The sequence below is a fragment of the Nerophis lumbriciformis genome, linkage group LG38, assembly GCF_033978685.3.
Source record: "Nerophis lumbriciformis linkage group LG38, RoL_Nlum_v2.1, whole genome shotgun sequence".
NCBI classification, from domain to species: domain Eukaryota; kingdom Metazoa; phylum Chordata; class Actinopteri; order Syngnathiformes; family Syngnathidae; genus Nerophis; species Nerophis lumbriciformis.
Genome location: NC_084585.2, coordinates 19,233,811 through 19,258,561, shown reverse-complemented (window position 1 = coordinate 19,258,561; position 24,751 = coordinate 19,233,811). Strand labels below are relative to the sequence as shown.

The following is a 24,751-nucleotide window of genomic DNA, read 5'->3' as shown; positions in this document are numbered from 1 at the left end:
CCTTGTTACAAATCTTATTACATGTAGATATGACATAGGATGCTGTACCTGTTGAAATTACCTCTTTCGCTTTAAAAAAAAAAAAAGACTTAATTGTGCAACATAGTTGTGTAGGGTCAGTGTTAGTCAGTTCTCTGATTATTTTAAACTGTTTCAGAATACATTATTAAAAGCTATTTTTAACATTTTAAAAACAAAATTCAAAGATTATTTCATAAATTTTATGGCTGAATCAAAAGAAATTCCATAAATTAGAAAACAAATGTTCAAGAAGAAGTGAAAAAATAAAATAATGTTATGGTTGGATGTAATTGCTGGTGGACCAGTTCTGGCTGAAAGATGTGACTATGGTGTTTGTTGTCTTATTACTTATTTGGGTCACATTTTGTATTACCCTGTTTTGTGTTTATGTGGTATGAAATAACCTTCATCAGCGCGGGACATTTTTTTTATCCACTTCTTCCTCCGTAAATCTTGATACATATTGACGATGACCCGCCCTGCTATACTTCTGATTGGCTCTGAGCATTTGTCAGCATTTTTCACCTGACCAATCAGAAAGAAGGGGCCGTCTAAGCATACCCGCCCCCAAAGTGCCAAAAAGAAACATGAGAGCGCGAGGAGAGATGCCAGGAGTACACAGAGAGCGCGCAGAAAGGTGTCGCGCGCGCAGAAAGGCACCGCGCGCGCGCAAAAAAGCACCACGCGCGCGCAAAAGGGTGTCGCGCGCGCACGAAGGGGAGAATCAGCGCGCGATAACAGTTTTTATGCGCTCGGATTTTTGGCACTAATGTTACGCCATACAGAGCCTTCAGAATCAACAATGCGGGCGTCTTTGCACTTTAAGTGAACGGACACATTGAGTTGATAGACAATTGCGATAGCCAAAGAGATCACGAGTTGTTGTCAGTAAGGCCTTCTCGGTGGCTTAACGCTGTGATTGGATACTCACTTGGGAGTCCCAAGTGAGTATCCAATCACAAGTTGCAAAAACAGGAAGGTTTTTTTGTGTGTTTTTTTTTTAAACAACGCTCAATAAACGATTGGGAACTGAGGAAACTAATTGTTGAAACTTTGAAAGTGGAATTCTTTCCCATTCTTGTTTTATGTAGAGCTTCAGTCTTTCAACAGTCCAGGGTCTCCACTGTCGTATTTTACTCTTCATAATGCGCCACACATTTTCGATGGGAGACAGGTCTGGACTGCAGGCGGGCCAGGAAAGTACCCGCACTCTTTTTTCACGAAGCCACTCTGTTGTAACACGTGCTGAATGTGGCTTGGCATTGTCTTGCTGAAATAAGCAGGGGCGTCCATGAAAAAGATGGCGCTTACATGGCAGCATATGTTGTTCTAAAACCTGTATGTACCTTTCAGCATTAATGGTGCCTTCACAGATGTGTAAGTTACCCATGCCTTGGGCACTAATGCACCCCCATACCATCACAGATGCTGGCTTTTGAACTTTGCGTCGATAACAGTCTGGATGGTTCGCTTCCCCTTTGGTCCGGATGACATGATGTCGAATATTTCCAAAAACAATTTGAAATGTGGACTCGTCAAACCACAGAACACTTTTCCACTTTGCATCAGTCCATTTTAGATGATCTCGGGCCCAGGAAAGCCGGCGGCGTTTCTGGATGTTGTTGATTAATGGCTTTCGCTTTGCATAGTAGAGCTTTAACTTGCACTTACATATGTAGCGACAAACTGTGATTAGTGACAGTGGTTTTATGAAGTGTTCCTGAGCCCATGTGGTGATATCCTTTAGAGATTGATGTCGATTTTTGATACAGTGCCGTCTGAGGGATCGAAGGTCACGGTCATTCAATGTTGGTTTCCGGCCATGCCGCTTACGTGGAATGATTTCTCCAGATTCTCTGAACCTTTTGATTATATTATGGACCGTAGATGTTGAAATCCCTAAATGTCTCGCAATTGCACTTTGAGAAACGTTGTTCTTAAACTGTTTGACTATTTGGTCACGCAGTTGTGGACAAAGGGGTGTACCTTGCCCCATCCTTTCTTGTGAAAGACTGAGCATTTTTTGGGAAGCTGTTTTTATACCCAATCATGGCACCGACCTGTTCCCAATTAGCCTGCACACCTGTGGGATGTTCCAAATAAGTGTTTGATGAGCATTCCTCAACTTTCAGTATTTATTGCCACCTTTCCCAACTTCTTTGTTACGTGTTGCTGGCATCAAATTCTAAAGTTAATGATTATTTGCAAAAAAAAAAAGTTTATCAGTTTGAACATCAAATATGTTGTCTTTGTAGCATACTCAACTGAATATGGGTTGAAAATTATTTGCAAATCATTGTATTCCGTTTATATTTACATCTAACACAATTTCCTAACTCATATGGAAACGGGGTTTGTACTTTACAATCAAGCAAAACGCAATAAACACAGCGAAATATGAACGCGAAGGGTAAAAAAACCCCCACCTACAATCTGATACATCTGATATATCACTAAGCTTTAGCACTTTGTTGTAAAAATCTCCTTTCGCGTCTGTCCCTGACTCCCACATTTCAGGCTGACACTCTGTGGAAACACTCCCCACTCACACTGCTTGGTGCCTCGTCTGAGCTGCTGTGACTTAGACTACCATAGTAACTAATTGGATTACCATAGTAACTAGTATATCATGCAAAAGCACAGATTCCAACCATTGAAATACTTTGTATAGTTCAAGACTTACGGTCATTTGGGAATGTCCGGTGGGCCAGATTGAAAAGTTTAACGGGCCACATGCGGCCCACGGGCCTTAATTTGCCCAGGTCTGGTATAGACAGTTCTTCTGAAAGTGGGCCATAATATGTGTGTGATAACAGGATAATAGCGTATATCTTGACACATACAGAGAGATAAATAAACATTCACTTTGGGGAGCATGAAAAAAATCTGTGCCGTAGAAAAATATAATTATGCGCAAGTTCCATACAGCTAGTTTAATGCAGTAATTTGTAAGGTTGTGTGGTGGGCCCCCGGGGCGAATAAAATTCTGTCCCATGGGGGGGCGTGGCAGAAAAAGAACCAGTGTTAAGACCACAGGTTTGCAGGTGCATTTTGGGGGTAGTTTGGGCATTTCAGTTTTTTGTGCAGTTTTAATGCAAGCAGTGCTTTTAATCATGTCTTCATGCCAAAAAACTAAAAAACAAGCTGCAGGATGCAAATGGCTCCACTTTGGACACCCGATTGTACTTCAAATTCTGGACAAAAACCCCCACACATAAATAAGTACAATCAAGCATCACTTGCCAATGTATGATTTTAATGGTGCAGACGTTTCTCATAAAATGTTTATTTCACAAGTTGAAAAAGATAACATGTCATTTCATGGTAGTTTTATTAAAGGGAATTCTATCAGCTTCTCCATGATTGTAATTATGACATCAAACTACTGTCTGAGATGGAAGAAAACTGAGCATCATGAGCAGATCAAATAGTTACACATATTCATGTGAAGTTGACATTCTTAATAATTGAAGTTTATTTACTTAATTCTGCATCCTTGCATTGTATTATTAGTGCTCCTATTCAAAGATGAACGTGTTTACATGCAAGATTTTGTCATGAATATGCTACCCTGAGTTTTTTCCATAGCAATAGAGCTTCCGTAGTATATGCTATAACTTTTTCTCAGGTTTGTGTGTCACTGCCAGCTAAGAACCATGCATGGAGGGGTGGGGTGGTGGTGTCTAGTTAAAATACAAGATACCGAAAAAATTATCTACCAATCATTTGTGGGAAAACTGTACTGTTTATGTACTTTAAAATTTGGTCTCATTCGTGTAGAAATAACTAAAAATAAACAGGGTATGATTGTGACTGACAAACTGGACAATTTATCAGAGCTGCTAGCAGGGCCGCACATGGATACATTTGGGTCCTTAGCATAATTTTATTCAGAGCTTCAAACCCAGTACATCTTTACACAAGACCAGCGCATTAACACAGCGCACCATGGGAGACATTGACAGTACCTACGGAAATTTGCTATTACATCGTTATCAGTGATGGAGCAGGAAGGAGCGATGAAAAATTGCAGAAATATGAAGCTCCCTGTGTATTCAACATTTTACATGCCTCTTCCTGCAAAATATTGGGAGCGGTGGCTCTGGCTACATACTCTCTAAGGCTGATTTTACTGCAATTTAATTACCTCCTCAGGAGGCTATACAAAACCCAAAACCAGTGAAGTCGGCACGTTTTGTAAATGGTAAATTAAAAACAGAATACAATGATTTGCTAATCCTTTTCAACTTATATTCAATTGAATAGACTGCAAAGACCAGATACTTAACGTTCGAACTGGAAAACTTTATTTTTTGCAAATATTAGCTCATTTGGAATTTGATGCCTGCAATTAGTGCCCAAGGTATGTGCAACTTACACATCTGTGAAGGCACCATTAATGCTGAAAGGTACATACAGGTTTTGGAGTTACCATCCAAGCAACGGTATCATGGACGCCCCTGATTATTTCAGCAAGACAATGCCAAGTCACGTATTACAACAGCGTGGCTTCGTAGTAAGAGTGCTGATACTAGACTGGCCTGCCTGCAGTCTAGGATTTGCAAATCATTGTATTATGTTTTTATTTACGATTTACACAACATGCCAACTTCACTGGTTTTGGGTTTTGTACAGTAGCTAGTTTTATTGTTTGTTATCAAGCAACATAACGTATAGGGCGGATTGTGATGAGTTTTAGGAAATGTCCAAAATAACAAATGATTACATTTTGGGGGTGACCTGGATCATCGACATCATGTAGTCAATGCTGTATTGTGAGGAGGCGTGTTGCCTGCTCATTGCACTTGTGTAAGTCTGCGCTCTTCGAGTGTGTACTCTATTTCTTTAAAACACTTTTAGTTTAAAGTAATATTTCCATATGTGCTTCTTAAAAAAAAACATTTGTGTGGCTTTGAAAAACACTTTCATTAGTAACAATAGCATTACCACATGTCCTTTGAGACTTAAGGCAAATGTGGGTCAAAAGTAAGAAAAAAATGTATAAGAAATCACTGCATCATTTTATTTCAGGCTGAATGACAGGCTGATGAGAACACTGATTTGGAAGATTCATAAACTTGTGTTTGGGTTCTGGAAATTAGACAACAGTGTGATATTGTGTATATATTTAACAAAACACCAGAGTTAGATTGGACAATATTCCCAAAGCTACAAAACAAAGATACTTGTTTAAATGGTAAATGATAAATGGGTTGTACTTGTATAGCGCTTTTCTACCTTCAAGGTACTCAAAGCGCTTTGACACTACTTCCACATTTACCCATTCACACACACATTCACACACTGATGGAGGGAGCTGCCATGCAAGGCGCTACCAGCACCCATCAGGAGCAAGGGTGAAGTGTCTTGCTCAGGACACAACGGACATGACGAGGTTGGTACTAGGTGGGGATTGAACCAGGGACCCTCGGGTCGCGCACGGCCACTATTCCACTGCGCCACGCCGTTTCCTATATTATATCCTTTTTTTTGGGGTTGCTTAAGCCAGTGTTTCTTAACCATAGGGCCCATTGTTGGGCCGAAAGCACCCCCTAGAGTAGTGGTTCTCAAACTTTTTTCACCAAGCACCACATCAGAAAACACTGGCTCTCCAAGTACCACCATAATGACCAACATTAAAATATAGTAGCAAACATTGACAAGTATATTTAATAATGTTGGCCACTGTAACATCGCACAGTTTGAACAGTAACAGTGTTTAGTATTTATTTAGTTGAGAAAAGTTTGAGAATCACTACTAGGGGGCCGCCAAAAAATATGTTGTTCAGCTGTAGCGGTACTCACTTGTAATACACTTTTCCACAACTTGTGGCAGTAATGACAATATCTAACAAACAGAAGTCTGGAGTTAAAGAAGTTTCTTAAGACCAAAATAAATAAATAAATAAAATTCAAAAAAATTATGACTAAAGTGGTGAAGCTGTATTTTCATTTGCACTCTTAATTTTATTGACAGCTTATTTAAGAAACACATGCTCGGGGTGGAGTTCTTCCTATGACTGTGCGTGTTCCCTCCTGGTACTCAGGCTTCCTCCCACCTCCAAAGACAGCCACCTTGAGATAGGTTGATTGGCAACACTAAATTGGCCCTAGTGTGTGAATGTTGTCTATTTGTGTTGGCCCTGCGATAAGGTGGCGACTTGTCCAGGGTGTACCCCGCCTACAGCCCGAATGCAGCTGAGATAGGCTCCAGCACCCCTCGCGACCCCAAAAGGGACAAGCTGTAGAAAATGGATGGATGGATGCTCGTGGTCTTTCTGTGTGGAGTTCTCCCTATGACTGTATGTGTTCCCTTCGGGTACTCTGGCTTCCTCCCACCTCCAAAGACATCCACCTTGAGATAGGTTGATTAGCAACACTGAATTGGCTCTTGTGTGTGAATGTAAGTGTGAATGTTGTCTATCTGTGTTGGCCCTGTGATGAGGTGGCGACTTGTCCAGAGTGTACCCTGCCTTCTGCCCGAATGCAGCTGGAATAGGTTCCAGCCACCCCCAAGCGGACAAGCAGTAGTAAATGGATGGATATATTTATTTTAGCACAAAATAATTGTATGTAAAAAAAAATGCATCCCTTTTAATGAGTGCTTTCTTTCGCGGTATATTACATTTGTATTTATTTTCATAATCAGCCTGACATAGCCTTCATTTGACAATGTATATCTTGTTTAACTGTAAGTAGGTTAACTATAGTTATTGCATACGATTAAAATCAAGAGTAAGATTAATAATTCAGTGTTAATATTTGAGAGGGTGCTAGGCCCCTCTGCAGTGGAAAAGTTGGGCCCAGAGGTCAAAAAGGTTAAGAACCCCTGGCTTAGGCAACACGTCACTTTTTTATTCATTCACCAGCCCTGGCATATTGTCATTAAAAGAAAAAGAAAAGAACGAATGACAACTTTATGCTGATAAAGCAAAGACAATGCACTTCAGTTCCGCAATTGGACTTTAAAATAATTTTCAAGTCAGACACATTAATTCCCCGGTTGAAATGCACGCTACATAATTTAGTGTTAATTTGCTAACAAATTGACTAGTTTCACTTTAACCTTCCTCTTAAAGACAAAAAGTACAAACCTTTTGACAATATAAAAGAAACAAAAACCCAGATTTCAACACAGAAAATGGGGCAATTAAAAAAAGGAGGGAGATGTACATTTGTTATTGCTTGAATATTAATGAAACGCTATTCTTCTGAACTTTTATCTTTAGCCACAGGCTGCAGTGACAGATGGCCAGCTGCCTGTGCCCATTAGGCCCAGTTTGGACCTGTGACGCCTCAAAAGGGGACAACAGGATGACTTTCCGTCTATCGCCTTACACTCAAGTTACTCAATCCAAATACCGCCGCCTTACAGGAGGGCGCGCAGCCTCGGCCGACTCCCCTTTTAACTTACGTGTTCAGCGGGAAGCCCGGCTCCTGTTTTCTCTGGGGACGATCCCTGACTCACTTATTCGCCTTGAAGGGACTGGCACCTGATGCCCGGCGCACTCGCCTCTCAACAAGAGTAAGATTCAAAGGGCACCTCGTGGTATAGCAAAGTATCACAGTGTTTTGGGACGTTAGGCCAAAAGCCTCCTTCACAGTGTGGAACAGGCTGTGGGGGATGCGGCACTCATCGTTCCATGGAGGGATAAGACAAGGCAGACGGCAAAGACCAAGCCAGCTGAGCATAGAGCGGGTGAACAAGTTTGTTGTGTATATCTTCATGTTTCAAATGTTACTGCGCCACTCTGCTCTTGATACCGCACACCCCCTTTTTTTAATGCTCTTGGTTTGAACCCTTAAAAAGCAAGCAGATCCCTTTTATCTGCAAAGTCGGAAGCCTGAGCTACCGTCAGGCCCGGTTGGCTGGCGGATCACGTGATCGTTGGGACGAACTGGGTCCGACGCTTGCTGGGCAGTCATACGCACTGACCTAGAGAAATTAAGATAGAGATTAGATCAAAACAGTTGCTAGATGTCTCAAAATGTATTGAGAAGCACACCCACACAAGCAAACACCCTCTCAACAGCCCTGTTCAGAGCAACCTGTTTTGTCTTCCATGCATCCATCAATTTTCTACCGCTTGTCCCAGATAGACAGACAACATTCACACTCACATTCACACACTAGGGCCAATTTAGCGTTGCCAATCAACCTATGCCCAGGTGCATGCGTTTGGAGGTGGGAGGAAGCCAGAGTACCCGGAGGTAACCCACGCAGTCACGGGGAGAACATGCAAACTCCACACAGAAAGATCCCGAGCACGGGATTGAACTCAGGACTACCTTCGTATTGTGAGGCACATGCACTAACCCCTGTTCCACCGTGCTGCCCTGTTTTGTCTTGTCTAATGCAAATGCTGCTCCTCGACTGCAGAAGCAGTTAAGTCATAAGTCTGGCCATTTAAAGGGTGGATAAGAGACAGCTAGTGAGCAATGTTCACCCAGAGAACAACAGCTCGAGTCTTATTTCAACACCAGAAAGAATAGACGGGAATTAGCCCTGAAGTCAAGACTTCACGGACTTCAGCCTTATTTATTTGAATTAGGACAATGCATATTCATTAACATAGAGCAAAAATGTAAATATGTGGGACTTAGCACAATAGCTAACTTTCATCCGCTGTCCTAAGGCAGGTTAATACAGTAAACATTCAACAGGTCTTGATACAAAATAATACATAAATCACAAGACATTACACATTACAAGCATACCATAAGCACAGCCCATGGACCAAAAAATAAAACAAACAACAACAAAAAACAAGTGAATAATTGTGCGTGCATGTCTGATTAGTTTTCAACCACTGTTTCAGTGCAGTTTTAAATGTTAAATAAGTGTCACAGTTTCTGACATGGGCTGACAGCCTGTTCCATGACTGTATGTCTCTGATAGACCTAGGGCTGAAACGACGCGTCGACGTAGTCGACGTCATCGGTTACGTAAATACGTCGAGGACGTTTTTGTTCGTCGACGCGTCGCATATTTACGTCACACTACCGTCATGGCGGAGCGCAAAGCAGACGATGCGAGCGGTGCGAGCGAGGGGAAAAAAGCACGCCAAAAGTCGTCAAAAGTGTGGGAGTATTTCAATAAACGGCCTAAGAAGAAACGCTACTTTTACTCCGCTACTTTTATCTACATTCAGCTCGCTACTCGCTACTAATTTTTATCGATCTGTTAATGCACGCTTTGTTTGTTTTGGTCTGTCAGACAGACCTTCAAAGTGCCTGCCTTACTGGTGACGTTTCACTTCGTTCCACCAATCAGATGCAGTCACTGGTGACGTTGGACCAATCAAACAGAGCCAGGGGTCACATGACCTGACTGGCTCCGAGCTAACTTCGGGTGTTACCATTTAGTGGTCAATTGTACGGAATATGTACTGTACTGTGCAATCTACTAATAAAAGTTCCAATCAATCAATCAAAAGTGTGAAGGAAAAAAGACCCTTTTTTTATTTCAACCGTAAAGACTGACTGCACAGTTCCTGTCTTCACAATAAAAGTCCCGCTCCATCGCGCCTGCGCTTTCAAAATAAGAGTCTCCGAAAGCCAGCGCAAACAAGCTAGCAAGCTACGGAGTTTGCCGCCAATGTATTTCTTGTAAAGGGTATAAAAACGAATATGGAAGGTGGACAAATAAGATGCCAAATAACAACCACTTTCATGTGGTATTAGACAGAAAGGAGGAACTTTTTTTCTCCTCCATTTGAAAACGTGGACATTACCAGCACTGCTTCCTGATTACAATCAATGCAAGTCATCAGAATCAGGTAATACACCAACTTATATTCTTGTCTTCATGAAAGAAAAGAATCTATATGTTAAACATGCATGTATAATTATTAAAACACCTTTAACATGTAAACAAAAACAGCAAAATAAATAAATATAAATTATATACTGTAAATATCAATGTATGTATATATTTATATATATATATATATATATATATATATATATATATATATATATATATATGTGTGTGTGTGTGTGTGTGTATATATATACACACACATATATATATATATATATATATATATATATATATATATATATATATATATATATATATATATATATATATACAGTGGGGCAAAAAAGTATTTAGTCAGCCACCGATTGTACAAGTTCTCCCACTTAAAATGATGACAGAGGTCTGTAATTTTCATCATAGGTACACTTCAACTGTGAGAGACAGAATGTGGAAAAAAAAATCCAAGAATTCACATTGTAGGAATTTTAAAGAATTTAATTGTAAATCATGGTGGAAAATAAGTATTTGGTCACTTCAAACAAGGAAGATCTCTGGCTCTCACAGACCTGTAATTTCTTCTTTAAGAAGCTCTTCTGTCCTCCACTTGTTACCTGTATTAATGGCACCTGTTTGAACTTGTTATCTGTATAAAAGACACCTGTCCACAGCCTCAAACAGTCAGACTCCAAACTCCGCTTTGGCCAAGACCAAAGAGCTGTCAAAGGACACCAGGAAAAGAATTGTAGACCTGCACCAGACTGTGAAGAGTGAATCTACAATAGGCAAGAAGCTTGGTGTGAAAAAATCAACTGTGGGAGCAATTATCAGAAAATGGAAGACATACAAGACCACTGATAATCTCCCTTGATCTGGGGCTCCACGCAAGATCTCATCCCGTGGGTTCAAAATGATCATGAGAACGGTGAGCAAAAATCCCAGAACCACACAGGGGGACCTGGTGAATGACCTGCAGAGAGCTGGGACCAAAGTAACAAAGGTTACCATCAGTAACACACTACGCCGACAGGGAATCAAATCCTGCAGTGCCAGACGTGTCCCCCTGCTTAAGCCAGTGCATGTCCAGGCCCGTCTGAAGTTTGCCAGAGAGCACATGGATGATACAGCAGAGGATTGGGAGAATGTCATGTGGTCAGATGAAACCAAAATAGAACTTTTTGGTATAAACTCAACTCGTCGTGTTTGGAGGAAGAAGAATACTGAGTTGCATCCCAAGAACACCATAACTACTGTGAAGCATGGGGGTGGAAACATCATGCTTTGGGGCTGTTTTTCTGCTAAGGGGACAGGCCGACTGATCCGTGTTAAGGAAAGAATGAATGGGGCCATGTATCGTGAGATTTTGAGCCAAAACCTCCTTCCATCAGTGAGAGCTTTGAAGATGAAACGTGGCTGGGTCTTCCAGCATGACAATGATCCCAAACACACCGCCCGGGCAACGAAGGAGTGGCTCCGTAAGAAGCATTTGAAAGTCCTGGAGTGGCCTAGCCAGTCTCCAGACCTCAACCCCATAGAAAATCTGTGGAGGGAGTTGAAAGTCCGTGTTGCTCGGCGACAGCCCCAAAACATCACTGCTCTCGAGAAGATCTGCATGGAGGAATGGGCCAAAATACCAGCTACTGTGTGTGCAAACCTGGTAAAGACCTATAGTAATCGTTTGACCTCTGTAATATAACCTTTGTTGGCAGTAACAAAGTATTGAGTTGAATTTTTGTTATTGACCAAATACTTATATTCCACCATAATTTACAAATAAATTCTTTAAAAATCCTACAATGTGAATTCCTGGATTTTTTTTTCACATTCTGTCTCTCACAGTTGACGTGTACCTATGATGAAAATTACAGACCTCTGTCATAATTTTAAGTGGGAGAACTTGCACAATTGGTGGCTGACTAAATACTTTTTTGCCCCACTGTATATATATATATATATATATATATATATATATATATATATATATATATATATATATATATATATATATGATATGTGTGTGTATGTTACTCAGTACTTGAGTAGTTTTTTCACAACATACTTTTTACTTTTACTCAAGTAAATATTTGGGTGACTACTCCTTACTTTTACTTGAGTAATAAATCTCTAAAGTAACAGTACTCTTACTTGAGTACAATTTCTGGCTACTCTACCCACCTCTGCTAATAATGTTGTTGTATGCACACTGTGTCGAGCGGAAATGGCCTATCATAGCAGCACAACGGCAGCGTTCTTGCCATCACCATCAACTAGTCAATCGTCCGCGTGAGTATACGTTGTCATCATTACACAAAAACATGAATGTGTCATTTGTATCTGCGTTGTAAATTCATAAACTAAAGCACCGTTTCGCTCTGAGAGGAGCGTTTGGCGTGCCTGTTCAGTGTTTACAAAGACGCGCTCCTCTTTAACGCTAACGTTAATTAGTTGTGCAAATACCTTTTACAACATTAACAATTACGTATACTATGTACAAACGAACAATTAACTTTCACTTTAATCATACTATCATTGTTGTGTTATTAAGCAAAATAAGCAAAAGTTTTACTTTTGTTGAAATGTTTACACTGGGGAGAGGGAAGTCTGGGCTTCCCTGCTTAGGCTGCTGCCCCCGCGACCCGACCTCGGATAAGCGGAAGAAGATGGATGGATGGATGGGTTTACACTGTTGTTACAGAATATTTCGTTTTGCACTTTTTTGTATTGGATGTTTATCTTTATTTTTGCACATTTTAGCAAATAAGCAATACTTTTACTTTTGTTGAAATGTTTACACTGTTGTTACAGAATATTTCCGTTTTGCACTTTTTTGAATTGGATGTTTATCTTTATTTTTGCACATTTTAAAGCAAAATAAGCAATATTTTTACTTTTGAAATGCTTATACTATTGCAGAATATTAAGATTTGCACTGGATGTTTACTTTTATATTTGCACATTAAAAGCAAATAAGCTACTTTTAATTTTGTTAAATGTTTACATTGTTACAGAATATTTTGTCATGTTGTTGTCAATGTTGACTGAGTGGCCATACTTTTTTTTTTGTAAATAAAAGCCATGCCTTTTGAAAAAACTGGCCTACATTTATTTTTTCATCTTCATTTTAAATAAAAAAAATAATCGGTAAAAGGAAAAATAATCTATAGATTAATCGAAAAAACAATCTATAGATTAACCGATTAATCGAAAAAATAATCTATAGATTAATCGATAGAAAAATAATCGTTAGCTGCAGCCTTAGATAGACCCCACCATTTGGCCAAATGTAGTCCTGCGCCTTTGTTCATTGCAGTCCCCTCTGGTCACTGCTCTGGTGTTTACTTGACTGCTATCTTTTTTTTATTAATAAAGTCTATCAAGGGAGGGGGAGCAAGTTTATTTAAAACGCTAAAGATGAGGCAAGCAGCCATGAATATCAGATAATTATCTAAATTCAAAATATTATACTTACTTAAAATGTTACAATAATGATACTTGTTACAATAATTAATACAATAATGAGGCTTTTTGTCTAGAATTTTTAGTGTTCTCTTGATGAGAGACTTTAGTGGCTTCAGGATATTCTGAGGTATGGGACCAAGTGCGTTTGTCTCCATCTCCGGAAATAAATTGAAACGGCAGCAAACAAGACAATGAAGACATCGCCGGCTTAATGCTGTGCTCCATAAGCTTCTTCTTTACAGTTTTACGACAGTTTGCTTCCATATAGGTTGCATTACTGCCATCTTCAGTTTAATTTTATAATTGCATTAGAGTCTCTCCTTGAGTCCAGTGCAGCATAAATTATAGTTAGCTCTCGGTTAACAATGCTAAAAAAAACTTTGTCTGCGTTAGTGCTTATAATAACAACATTACTAAAATTTGGTTAATATTCAGGTCACGAGATGTAAATAGAGTATTGTTTGCAGGTTTTGGATGGTTATTTAGAAATTTTTGTCGGCAAAATAGAGAGCCCTCATTGACTCCGGCGTTGTTAGCAGATTTTTTATTTAGTTATTTATTTACGACTTTGAATGTCATAAAAAAAAGAAAAACATGTGTCCATGTCTTATATAGGGATTGTGAATAATAGACCGCACATCTCAAGAGTGCAGAAGCGTTCCTCCAGTGACGTCAATCTCCGGAAAAAGCTGAAGGTATTCAGAGAGGAATATTCAAAATGGCTGACTGAATTTGTAGCATTTTGTGTTGTTTAGACGGTATTTTCACATACTTTGTGGATTGTAAATACAATTGCATATGGTTTAATGGATACAATGAAACACAACTAAGCATATAAAGTCAACTTGTGTTTCCACTCTAATGGCCCGAATGCAGCTGAGATAGGCTCCAGCACACCCCGCGACCCCAAAGGGGACAATCAGTAGAAAATGGATGGATGGTACTTTAAATATTGGTTTGTTCTGTAACACTTTAAGATGTAGTTAAATTAAGTGTGTAAAAAATAACATCTATAATCATTTCTGGCAGGCGTCCTGCTTAGCGGTCCTTTAACGCACCGTGAAAACATCTCTGTCTCATAATCATCTAAGTGTAGAACGATCACTCTGTTCTAAGAGAGCACAGCTTGTAGGTTCAATTTGCACAATTGAATATCGTATGTTGTTTCTTAATGGGGAAAGACGTTAATGGCTCTTGTTTTCAGGATAGCGAGCTATGGCCGGGAGGTACATTACAAATGATACAAGTATATTTTAGAAAGAGGTATGTATTTGATACTGATATGTGTAATCCTTAATGTGCTTTGTCCCCCTTTCCTTGCCAATCCCGTTTTTCCAAGGATTTTGCTTTCAATGGCAAAATAATCCTCAGCAGTATTGCCAGCAATTGGTCCGTTTGACTCAAGTCTTGGCAACAGTCGGCATCACTCGGGGCAACATGTGTTCATGACAGCAGTGTGGCGGGATGCAATGTACATGATTCTATCAAATGAACAATGCCAGAGAGAAGGATGCCCTTGACAACGATGGAGAACATGTTTCTGCCAAAATACAAACTTTGTGTTAATAGATATGTTCCTAGTTGCAACGGTAAGATTTTTTTTTTTATTAATTATTCATTTGTTATATGAGCTTCCCAGTCACAACTACTTTGTTAAAGCTGCACTGCCACAACACATACAACATCTGAAAGGGTGTTTAGCTATAGTGGCAATATTGTCCGCTGCTACACAGCATCCTATAGTTAACAACTTGGTGTTTCTGCCTTAAAGTTTTAAGGGAACAAAGCTCTTCTTAAAGAAAACACTATGATGAAAAGAAACATTTATTCAAGTTGCTACTGATGTTTAAAATGTCCTCTTAAACCAAGGACTTTATTTTATATTTTGATCTTTTGTGTTTTTGTTATTATCTGAGGATTTGAGCATAGCTAAAGGTTTGTTTTAATGAAGATTGAAGATTATACTTTACTATTCTTCTATCATTTTCAAGGCTTTTTAATATTTTCATGTACATCTATCAATGCATGAAACTTGAAAATTTGCAGAAATGTATTAATGTAAATTTCCAGAAATGTATTAATGTTAAGTATTTATTTCAATAAACAAACCTGACACGCATATTTGGGTTTGACTTTGTCTAAATTCACTTTCCAGAAAAAAAAATTGCGATATACAGCACAGGCTAAAAGTTTGGACACACTTCTCCTCATTTAATGTGTTTTCTTTATTTTCATGACTATTTACATTGTAGATTTTCACTGAAGGCATCAAAACTATGAATGAATACATATGGAGTTACTATACTTAACAAAAAAAGGTGAAATAACTGAAAACATATTTTATATTATCTTCAAAATAGCCACACTTTGCTCTGATTACTGCTTTATACACTCTTGGCATTCTCTCGATGAGCTTCAAGCACACCTGCGAAGTAAAAACCATTTCAGGTGACTACCTCTTGAAGCTCATCGAAAAAATGCCAAGGGTGTGCGAGGCAGTAATCAGAGCAAAGGGTGGCTATTTTGAAGAAACTAGAATATAAAACATGTTTTCAGTTATTTCACCTTTTTAGGTTAAGTACATAACTCCACATGTGTTCATTCATAGTTTTGATGCCTTCAGTGACAATCTACAATGTCATGTCATAGTCATGAAAATAAAGAAAACGCATTGAATGAGAAGGTGTGTCCAAACTTTTGGCCTGTACTGTACATCGTATATCGGTATTCGGCCAAAATTGCTTGTATTCCGACACGTGACTTCTTCGCGGAAGCGAAAACCAGTGGTGGTCAACCGCAAACTCTTTGAGTACATATGAGGCTTAAAGCTTCCTGAAATAAGCAGATAGGAGAAAAACATCTAACTATGCAATAGAATAGATCCCTTTACTTTATAAAAACTAAATTTGTTGAGGAAATTGGTATCAAAACTCTCCCAGATAAATCATGCCTTGTTTTTGCTTGGGTAAGGTTGCATTTCATGATTTAACTTTGTGTCTACTGATGTTTGTTGCTGAGTAGCGCGTTTTCCTCGTCTTTATCAAAATATAACTATGGATGTCAACATTGTGTATGTGCTGAAAGCCTAATGTATGATTGTTGCCTTTGGTAAAAGCTCAAACTCTTTTAGGTTTTGCTCACATTTTCTTCCTTTAAATTTAGACACGCCGAGTTGGTGCTTTTCAAAACACTTACAGCAAAGATGTGTTTAAGAAATACAAACAATATCAAGATAATACTTAAATGGGAAATAATAAATGTTAAAAGTATATTAAACAAAACTTCACCGGAGTCATCACCGTAAACTCTTGCATTCTTTGACTCTACTGTCTTGGACTGTAATGTGAGCTGCATGCTTTTCTCATCGTCGTTTCGTAAAATCTTGCACTCTTCCACCCTTTTTGATTACCTCTCGAGGAACTCTGAAGAAACGTTTATCCTTTTCGCGATTTGAATGATTCATACAGCCGAAAACAACACAAGCATACTGCATACCTGCCAACTTTTGAAATCAGAAAAACCTAGTAGGCAGGGTCCAGGGGCCGCAGACCCCGGTAGGTCCAGGACAAAGTCCTGGTGGGGGGTTCAGGTTCGCCCCCCGACGCAAAATGATTATTAGCATTCAGACAGGTTAAAATGTTGCTAAAACCATCACTTTTCTATCAGTCACAGTGACTTTTCAAAACAAAAATATTACAGCAAAAATCATATGGGTTGATTGACATGTTTATTCTGTAAGCTAACTTCAATAGTTTTAAATTATTTTGACAGTTAATGCCAGTTATCCTGTCAACCTTTCACAAGACTTAAATTTGTTAATTGAAAGTATAAACAGTATAAACACTTTTTACAGTAAACAAATGGTAAAACAGTACTAAACAATTCCATTAAAAAAAAAATTGGTGTCATTATTAACTTTCTGTCCAAGCTTGTATAATCTACTGCCTTGTTCAATTGTAAAAAATATTCTGTGCCTAAAATTCACATTTCTATCACAATTATCATACTGTAAACATGGTAAGCTAACTTCATTAAAATTAATAGTCCTGTCAATAGCATGGAATTACAATTCAATTGTAGTTTTTTTGTAAGCCTTTCAAAAGAATTCAAAATATGAAAAATTAATGAAAATTAATTTAAGCCATCAGACACTTGAAAAGTGGCACATCACATCTCTAATGTAATCATTTTAACTTTTCAACAGAAATAGCACTGCAAAAATATTAAGGACATACTTCTGTATTTTGGTAGTTATGCTGTCAACATTTAACAAGATTTCTTCAACTTGGACTTGAAAGCATAAATAGTACAAACACTTTTAACAGTATAACAGTACTAAACAATTCCAATAGATAACATTGGTGTCATTACTTTTTTGTGGCTAAAATCCGAAAAACGTTGAAAGTTTTCCACTTGTATCGCTAGCAACGGCATTAGACTTGTGTTTTTTTGTCCCAACGTGGTCTTTTACATCGCTAATTCCTCCGTGTCCGATCGAAAAATCTTGTCTGCACAAGGTGCAATTCGCGTAGTTTTCACCCTTTTTGGAACGGATAATTATTCCCGGATAGGCTTTTGAATATTCTTCACGGAATGACTGCAGTTTTCTTTTCGGTTTAAGACTCGTTTGCGATTTTTCTCCGGCTGATTCCATGATCGTTCGCTCGTTTGGAAACAATGACAACAGGTGCCTCGTGCTTGGCAGCGGTGCTATAAATAGCCTCGCGCATGGCATTTGGAATGGCTCGATAGGAAGTTACGGGAAGCAGTGTCGATTGTCATTGTTGTTACGCGATTTCGTGAATAAAACTTTTTTAAATATTTTTTTTAAATTAATGAAAAACCTTATTTTTTATCACTGCAACCGTAACCCGGAATAGTTTGATGAAAACCGTACTAATTACGGGAAAACCGGAGTAGTTGGCAGGTATGATACTGCATTTTTTCTTCGAGAAAGGCGAAATGGCGCCAAGTACCCATTGAGAACAAAGCAAGCTTGACCACACGTATATTTCATAGGCGGCACGTGACGTCAGTAAAATCCAATCAATATCGGGATATAAGTTTTGATCCATATCACCCAGCCCTGTAGCTAGCTGATGCCAGTCAGTCCGGAGTTTATCAAAGTGTGGCTATCAATTATGGTTTTTCGATAATTTTAATGTAAAACGGTAATATTGTCCGGTGTTATCATTAATAGTTTCCTGTTACATCCCTTATACAGAAATATCTTAATTTTACCTGTCTTGGCATGGATTGTCCGGAGGGGTATCCTCTGATGACGCACTACCCAGAATCCTCCGCCGGGCTTCTGCATATTCCGCCTCACGCTGCGCCAAAGACTTCATCTGCTGGGAAGGCCGAGTTGAGGAGGCGGCAATCCCTGCAGTACCGTTGTTTGACGGACGCTTTAAAATTCGAATTTGCGTCGGCGGTACTGAAGGAAGAGATACGTCCTGGATTACAATGGCAGTTCTCACTGGTGAACTTGAACTGGCCTTCCTGCACATATGAGAATTCAGAAAATGAATACATTGAAATAAATGTGTTTTTTTAATGCTTCCATAATTTACTTACTTTGCCTCCTGATTTTTTTTCAGTCGTGCTTCAAGTCTTCTCTCTATTTCCTATGGAGATATGTTGTATTTGTTGCAAGTCTTTAAAGAAAATGCTGCCTTTGCAAATGCTTAGTTTTGAATGACACTGTCAGTGAAGTATTTATTCAAGAAAATGTTTATAATTGTAACTGTAATTTGCAGCACTGCATTGAATTTGTGAGATGTTTCATTCCACCTGTCGACCTTTTATTATTTATTATTAGGCATGGATGGTACTTTTATAGGTTTCGATTGAATTCCGTCTGTACTACTGAGTACGGACTCAAGTAAAATCCAACATTGCCAATTTTCTATACCTGGGTTGCTTGTGACGTCTTGTCCGGTTGCTGAGCTGGTACCAGCTCAAGCACTTGTCAGGCAGACAGACGTATTCATAGAAAACTGCCTCTAGGTAGTGTTGCAATTGTTCATGCCAGCAATGCAAGCATGACTGATAGAAAGCACTCGAAAAAAAGGCTTTTCATGCAAGTTCGATGCTACATTGCATATGCCATATACATGCTACCAATCATCATTAGTCATTTTACAGGGCGATTTAAACACCTCCAAAATTCGCAATCAAAACTGCAACTAAAATGCATGTTACAATCAAACAGCTGTGGTGTAATAAGTTCAACATTTACAGTATAGGACTCAACAAAAGACAAAACTGGCACATTTTACTTAATGCCAATGGACAATGGATTGTTATCGTTATCAGCTCAATGGCAAGCGTTAAATTGAAAATATACATATTTTTAATATAAAACAATTATTTAATTTAAAAATATATTTTTATTTGATTGAAATTAACATGTATTACCACATGAGCACACATAATTGTGTCCGCTAACTTTCTGCAACTCAACGCTAAGAAAACGGAAATGCTGATTATCGGTCCTGCTAGACACCGACACCTATTTGATAATACTACCTTAACATTTGACAACCAAACAATTAAACAAGGCGACTCTGTAAAGAATCTGGGTATTATCTTCGACCCAACTCTCGTTTGAGTGACACATTAAGATTGTTACTAAAACGGCCTTCTTTCATCTCCGTAATATCGCTAAAATTTGTTCCATTTTGTCCACTAGCGACGCTGAGATCATTATTGATGTGTTCGTTACGTCTCGTCTCGATTACTGTAACGTATTGTTTTTGGGCCTCCCTATTTCTAGCATTAAAAGATTACAGTTAGTACAAAATGCGGCTGCTAGACTTTTGACAAGAACACGAAAGTTTGATTATATTACGCCTATACTGGCTCACCTGCACTGGCTTCCTGTGCACTTAAGATGTGACTTTAAGCTTTTACTACTTACGTATAAAATACTACACGGTCTAGCTCCAGCCTATCTTGCTGATTGTATTGTACCATATGTCCCGGCCAGAAATTTGCGTTCAAAGAACTCCGGCTTATTAGTGATTCCCAGAGCCCAAAAAAAGTCTGCGGGCTATAGAGCGTTTTATATTCGGGCTCCAGTACTCTGGAATGCCCTCCCGGTAACAGTTAGAGATGCTACCTCAGTAGAAGCATTTAAGTCCCATCTTAAAACTAATTTGTATACGCTAGCTTTTAAATAGACCCCCCTTTTAGACCAGTTGATCTGCCGTTTCTTTTCTGCTCTGCCACCCTCTCCTTTGTGGAGAGGGGGGGCACAGATTCGGTGACCACAGATGAAGCGCTAGCTGTCCAAAGTTGGGACCCAGGGTGGATCACTCATCTGTTCATCAGTTGGGGACGTGTCTGCGCTGCTGACCTGTCTCCACTAAAGATGATCTCCTGCTGGCCCCACTATGGACTGGACTCTCACACTATTAACTGGATCCACTATGGACTGGACTCTCACAATATTATGCTAGATCCACTCGACGTCCATTGCACCGGGCGCCCAGGGGGGGTCCCCACATCTGCGGTCCCCTCCAAGGTTTCTCATTGTCATCCCATTGGGTTGAGTTTTTTCTTGCCCTGATGTGGGATCTGAGCCGAGGATGTCGTTGTGGCTTGTGCAGCCCTTTGAGACACTCGTGATTTAGGGCTATACAAGTAAACTTTGATTGATTGATTGATTATTACAGAAAATTGGTACTGTATAGTACAGATATCAATAGATACTATAATAGCGACAAATCTAGCGACTCTTCACAGTGTTATTGGAGGCTTTTCTTGTGTCTTGGAGACGAGCAGTGGCAAGTTTTTGACGCCGTAAATCAGCCATATATTAAGTAGTGGTGTACGTTTATATATGGTAATGTCACCGTATATTTCATGTGGTATATACACTGTGCATTGCTAGCAATAGCGCCTGTGTTTCCTCTTCATTCACCGTGTTTGAAGGTTGCAGAAAGAGTGCATATTTTCCCATAAGTTGTTTGTATTCAGATATACTTTATTAATCCCCTTGAGGAAATTCATGTGTCAGACAAGAACAGACAAGGCAAGCTAAAAAAAATAGCTTTCGTTGATGTGGCCATCTTGATTTCCGACCTCGTAACTGAAACGTTCACAACTCGGCTGTGACGTTATTTACGGGTCAGACTTCCAACTTCCAAGGTAACTGGAATGCAGCATTACCAAGTAAGATGTAATTTAAAAAAATGTTTAATCACTTTCACGCTAAAATGAATCACTGCAATGTCCCAATTTTCTGTTCTAATCATTTCAAAATTCTTTTTAAACTCACTTTTTATTTCTCCCACGATGGTATTCCTCTCTTCTACAACGTCCAATGCAATGTATTGTGCAAATTAGGCGATTACGTCATCTAGCGACTTCTCGTGAGTTTTATGACAGCCTATAGCTACTTTCCTTACTCAGGACTTTGCAACATTGAGTGACTTTTTATTTCTCCCACGACAGTATACATCTCTTCTACAGCGTCCAATGCAATATATTACGCAAATTTTGCGATTACGTCATCTAGCGACTTCTCGTGACTTTTACGACAGCCTATAGCTACTTTCCTGACTGAGGAGTTTGCAACATTGAGTGACTTTTTATTTCTCCCACGACGGTATTCCTCTCTTCCACAGCGTACAATGCAATGTATTGTGCAAATTAGGCGATTTCGTCATCTAGCGACTTTTACGACAGTCTATAGCTACTTTCCTTACTGAGGAGTTTGCTACATTGAGTGACGTCACTATAAGGCTGCATTGCTATTTCCGAGGTAAACGAAACAACCCCCATACAATTCTCATAACGCCGTAAATTAATTTGAATTAATTTGTACATAAACCGTGCTGCTGTAGCATGCGATTGACAACACTTCCTCAATAATTGCTATAAAAGCAGCTATAACTAGATATGACCCATATTGTGTCGTGGACAGCCATGTCGCGACAATGCAGTGCATCCTTGTACTTCGACAACAATCACATTCAAATCAAATGATTATTTGAGCCCAATTATATGGAAAGTAAACATTTGCATCGACAACAATTACAAATATGGAGGAAAATCACGTGTCACTTTGACCTGCGTTTGACAGTGCGGCCTGCTAGGGTTGGTTGGAGCCAATGTTAGCTAAATATATCCGAGTGTTTAAAACTATACTGCTGCACTGTTTTTATAAAGTTAAGACTAAAAACCTAAATGACCTGAACTAAATATATGCAGCTAAAAATAAGTAGACATATTTAAGTGTGTATTCCGCTGTGTTGATGTTTCCTACCCCGCTGTCTGCGGCTTCCTCCCAGCTCTCTGCGACCTCCTCATCCTCCATTTTAACGCCCCGTCGCCTGCTTCCTTCTTCGGCTCAACACCAGCTAGCTGCTTCCCATCCACGCAGGTTACGGGCCGGGGAGCAGCGTCTCTTTGCTCGGTCCTGATCCAAGTATTTCGTCCGTTTTCCGGCTGTCTGAAGAGGGGACTTCCCGGCAGAGTACCCTGGCCGCGTGTTAGCCTGCTAGCTTAATCATTCCTTGTTGTTGTGGTGAATGGAAGTGGGCACATCCAAATATCGATACGGAGGTAGTATCGGTATCGGGTCAATCAAAACATGTTTTGATTTAGTTGTAAACTATTTATTTTGCAACATTGACTTTATTCTGCTCAAACAATTGTATACAATAATGTAATGTGAATAGTTTGTTGATATCATTATATGGCTTGTAGTATCGTATTTATTAAATAAGCGCGTTGACATAATATTGTTTTATTTCCGTGTTTTATTTTGATCGTACTCACGATCAACAAATTGAAGGCAAAATAATTCTAAACTTAATTTGCATGCAAAAATAGATCGGTATTGGTGTTTACACGGCAATACTGGCCTTGTACAGTACTGTATTTAGTTGGTATCGGAATTTTCAGTATCGACAAAGTGTCAGCAGCTATTTTTAACAACCTGTGGCACATTCTAAAGATACTATATTAAAAAAATACATGAAGTAGCCCGATTGTAGCTGAGATAGGCTCCAGCGCCCCCCGCTACCCCGAAGGGATTAAGCGGTAGGAAATGGGTGGATGGATGGATGAAGTAGAATACAGATGAAATGCAAAGACAAAAGGTTAATTGCAACGTTGACTCTAATGACACACAGCTGCCATGCAGACTGATCTCTTCTTTAAATCACTCAAAAATAATAATGAATAAAAATCAATGTTGTTATGACTTTTTGACCTGTCAAGGCTCCATTTATTTCAAAACAAAAAATCCACTTAAACATTTTTTGGGGAGAAAATATTGCATTCATTGATTGATTTAAACTTTTATTAGTAGATTGCACAGTACAGTACATATTCCGTACAATTGACCACTAAATGGTAACACCCGAATAAGTTTTTCAACTTGTCCACGTTAATCAATTCATGGCATATTTTTTGTGTTTGCCATTAAAAACAAAAACATGAAAAAATTATAAAACGTATAATCGACGGATAGACCTGAAGTTGATCTAGAGACGTAAGAAAACAAACAAACAAATGTATGACCTATTTTTGGATTATTGGTGGTACTTTTGGATCACCAATAATTTTAGTCAGACTTTTTTTTATTTAAAAAAACTGTCATTGTTCAAAAATAATACTGAATTAAAAGCAATGTTGACCTATTAAGGCCACAACTACTTTACATCAAATATTCCACTTTGAAATGTTTTGAGGAAAATATTGTATATTTAGTTTTTGCCATAAAAACAGGGTTTTGACAAAAAGGGCATAAAACAAATAACTATAAATAAACATAAATAAATAAACTTCATATCGACAAACAGACCTGTAGTTGAGCTATAGCAGGGCTATCCAAACTTTATATATATATATATATTTTTTTTTTTTACCAAGGGCCATGTTACAGAAAGTCAAAGTATGTGGGGGCCATTTTTATATTTTTTTATTTTAAAAAAATTGCTGAAAACTGACATTACATATGTTTAAAGACAAAACTTAGTGTCAGCTTTGTGTTGGTGACAGTGCACTAATTATAGTTATTTCAGGGCTGTCAATAGTGCAGACAGAGGGCTTTGCGGAGAGCAGCTCGGGTTGTTGGCCCCCAACATCCATCCATCCGTTTTCTACCGCTTGTCCCCCTCGGGGTACAGGGGGTGCTTGAGCCTATCTCAGCTGCATTCGGGCGGAAGGCGGGGTACACCCTGGACAAGTCGCCACCTCATTGCAGGGCCAACACAGATAGACAACATTCACTCACATTCACACACTAGGGCCAATTTAACAATATGTTTTATCAGCCCCAGCATATTGTTGGAAAAAACCCAATAAAAATGTAAGAAAAAAGAGCAAAAAGACATAACATAATGAGAAAAAGCTGAAATGTTTATACTAATAACTAATGAAAATGAAAATTTTCACTTTTAACACAATGCTGGCACTAGGTTTTGACATATAATATATGTTTGTAGCATTGAAAAAATACTTTTCAATTGTATGACATTTTTAGCTTTTTTTTAA

The 24,751-nt window shown here is 38.9% G+C and overlaps 1 protein-coding gene across 3 annotated transcripts; it reads right to left on the bottom strand.

The window, feature by feature from the left end:
* Positions 1-3,256: 3,256 nt before the first annotated feature.
* LOC133578248 (SUZ RNA-binding domain-containing-like) lies at positions 3,257-23,303 on the bottom strand. 3 transcript variants are annotated; one of them, XM_061932521.2, is made up of 5 exons: positions 22,515-23,303; positions 18,818-18,867; positions 18,482-18,742; positions 10,629-10,761; positions 10,259-10,557 (listed from the first exon to the last, which is right to left on the bottom strand). In XM_061932521.2, exons 1-4 carry the CDS (start codon positions 22,563-22,565, stop codon positions 10,674-10,676), a joined length of 450 nt encoding a protein of 149 aa, XP_061788505.1. In that variant the 5' UTR covers positions 22,566-23,303; the 3' UTR covers positions 10,259-10,557; positions 10,629-10,673. The 3 variants fall into 3 exon arrangements, with proteins under 3 accessions (XP_061788503.1, XP_061788505.1, XP_061788504.1); XM_061932519.2 differs by lacking the exons at positions 10,259-10,557; positions 10,629-10,761 and adding an exon at positions 3,257-7,957 and having other exon boundaries at positions 22,515-23,286; XM_061932520.2 differs by having other exon boundaries at positions 10,259-10,761.
* Positions 23,304-24,751: the final 1,448 nt, after the last annotated feature.

Bases quoted from the DNA above. Each gene is read 5' to 3' on its own strand.
- LOC133578248 (XM_061932519.2), bottom strand. From the start codon at position 22,565: ATGGAGGATGAGGAGGTCGCAGAGAGCTGGGAGGAAGCCGCAGACAGC. The intron at 18,743-18,817 runs GTAAGTAAATTA...TCATATGTGCAG, and splicing joins AAAAAAAATCAGGAGGCAAA to GAAGGCCAGTTCAAGTTCAC. The intron at 7,958-18,481 runs GTAAAATTAAGA...TAATTTCTCTAG, and splicing joins GACAATCCATGCCAAGACAG to GTCAGTGCGTATGACTGCCC.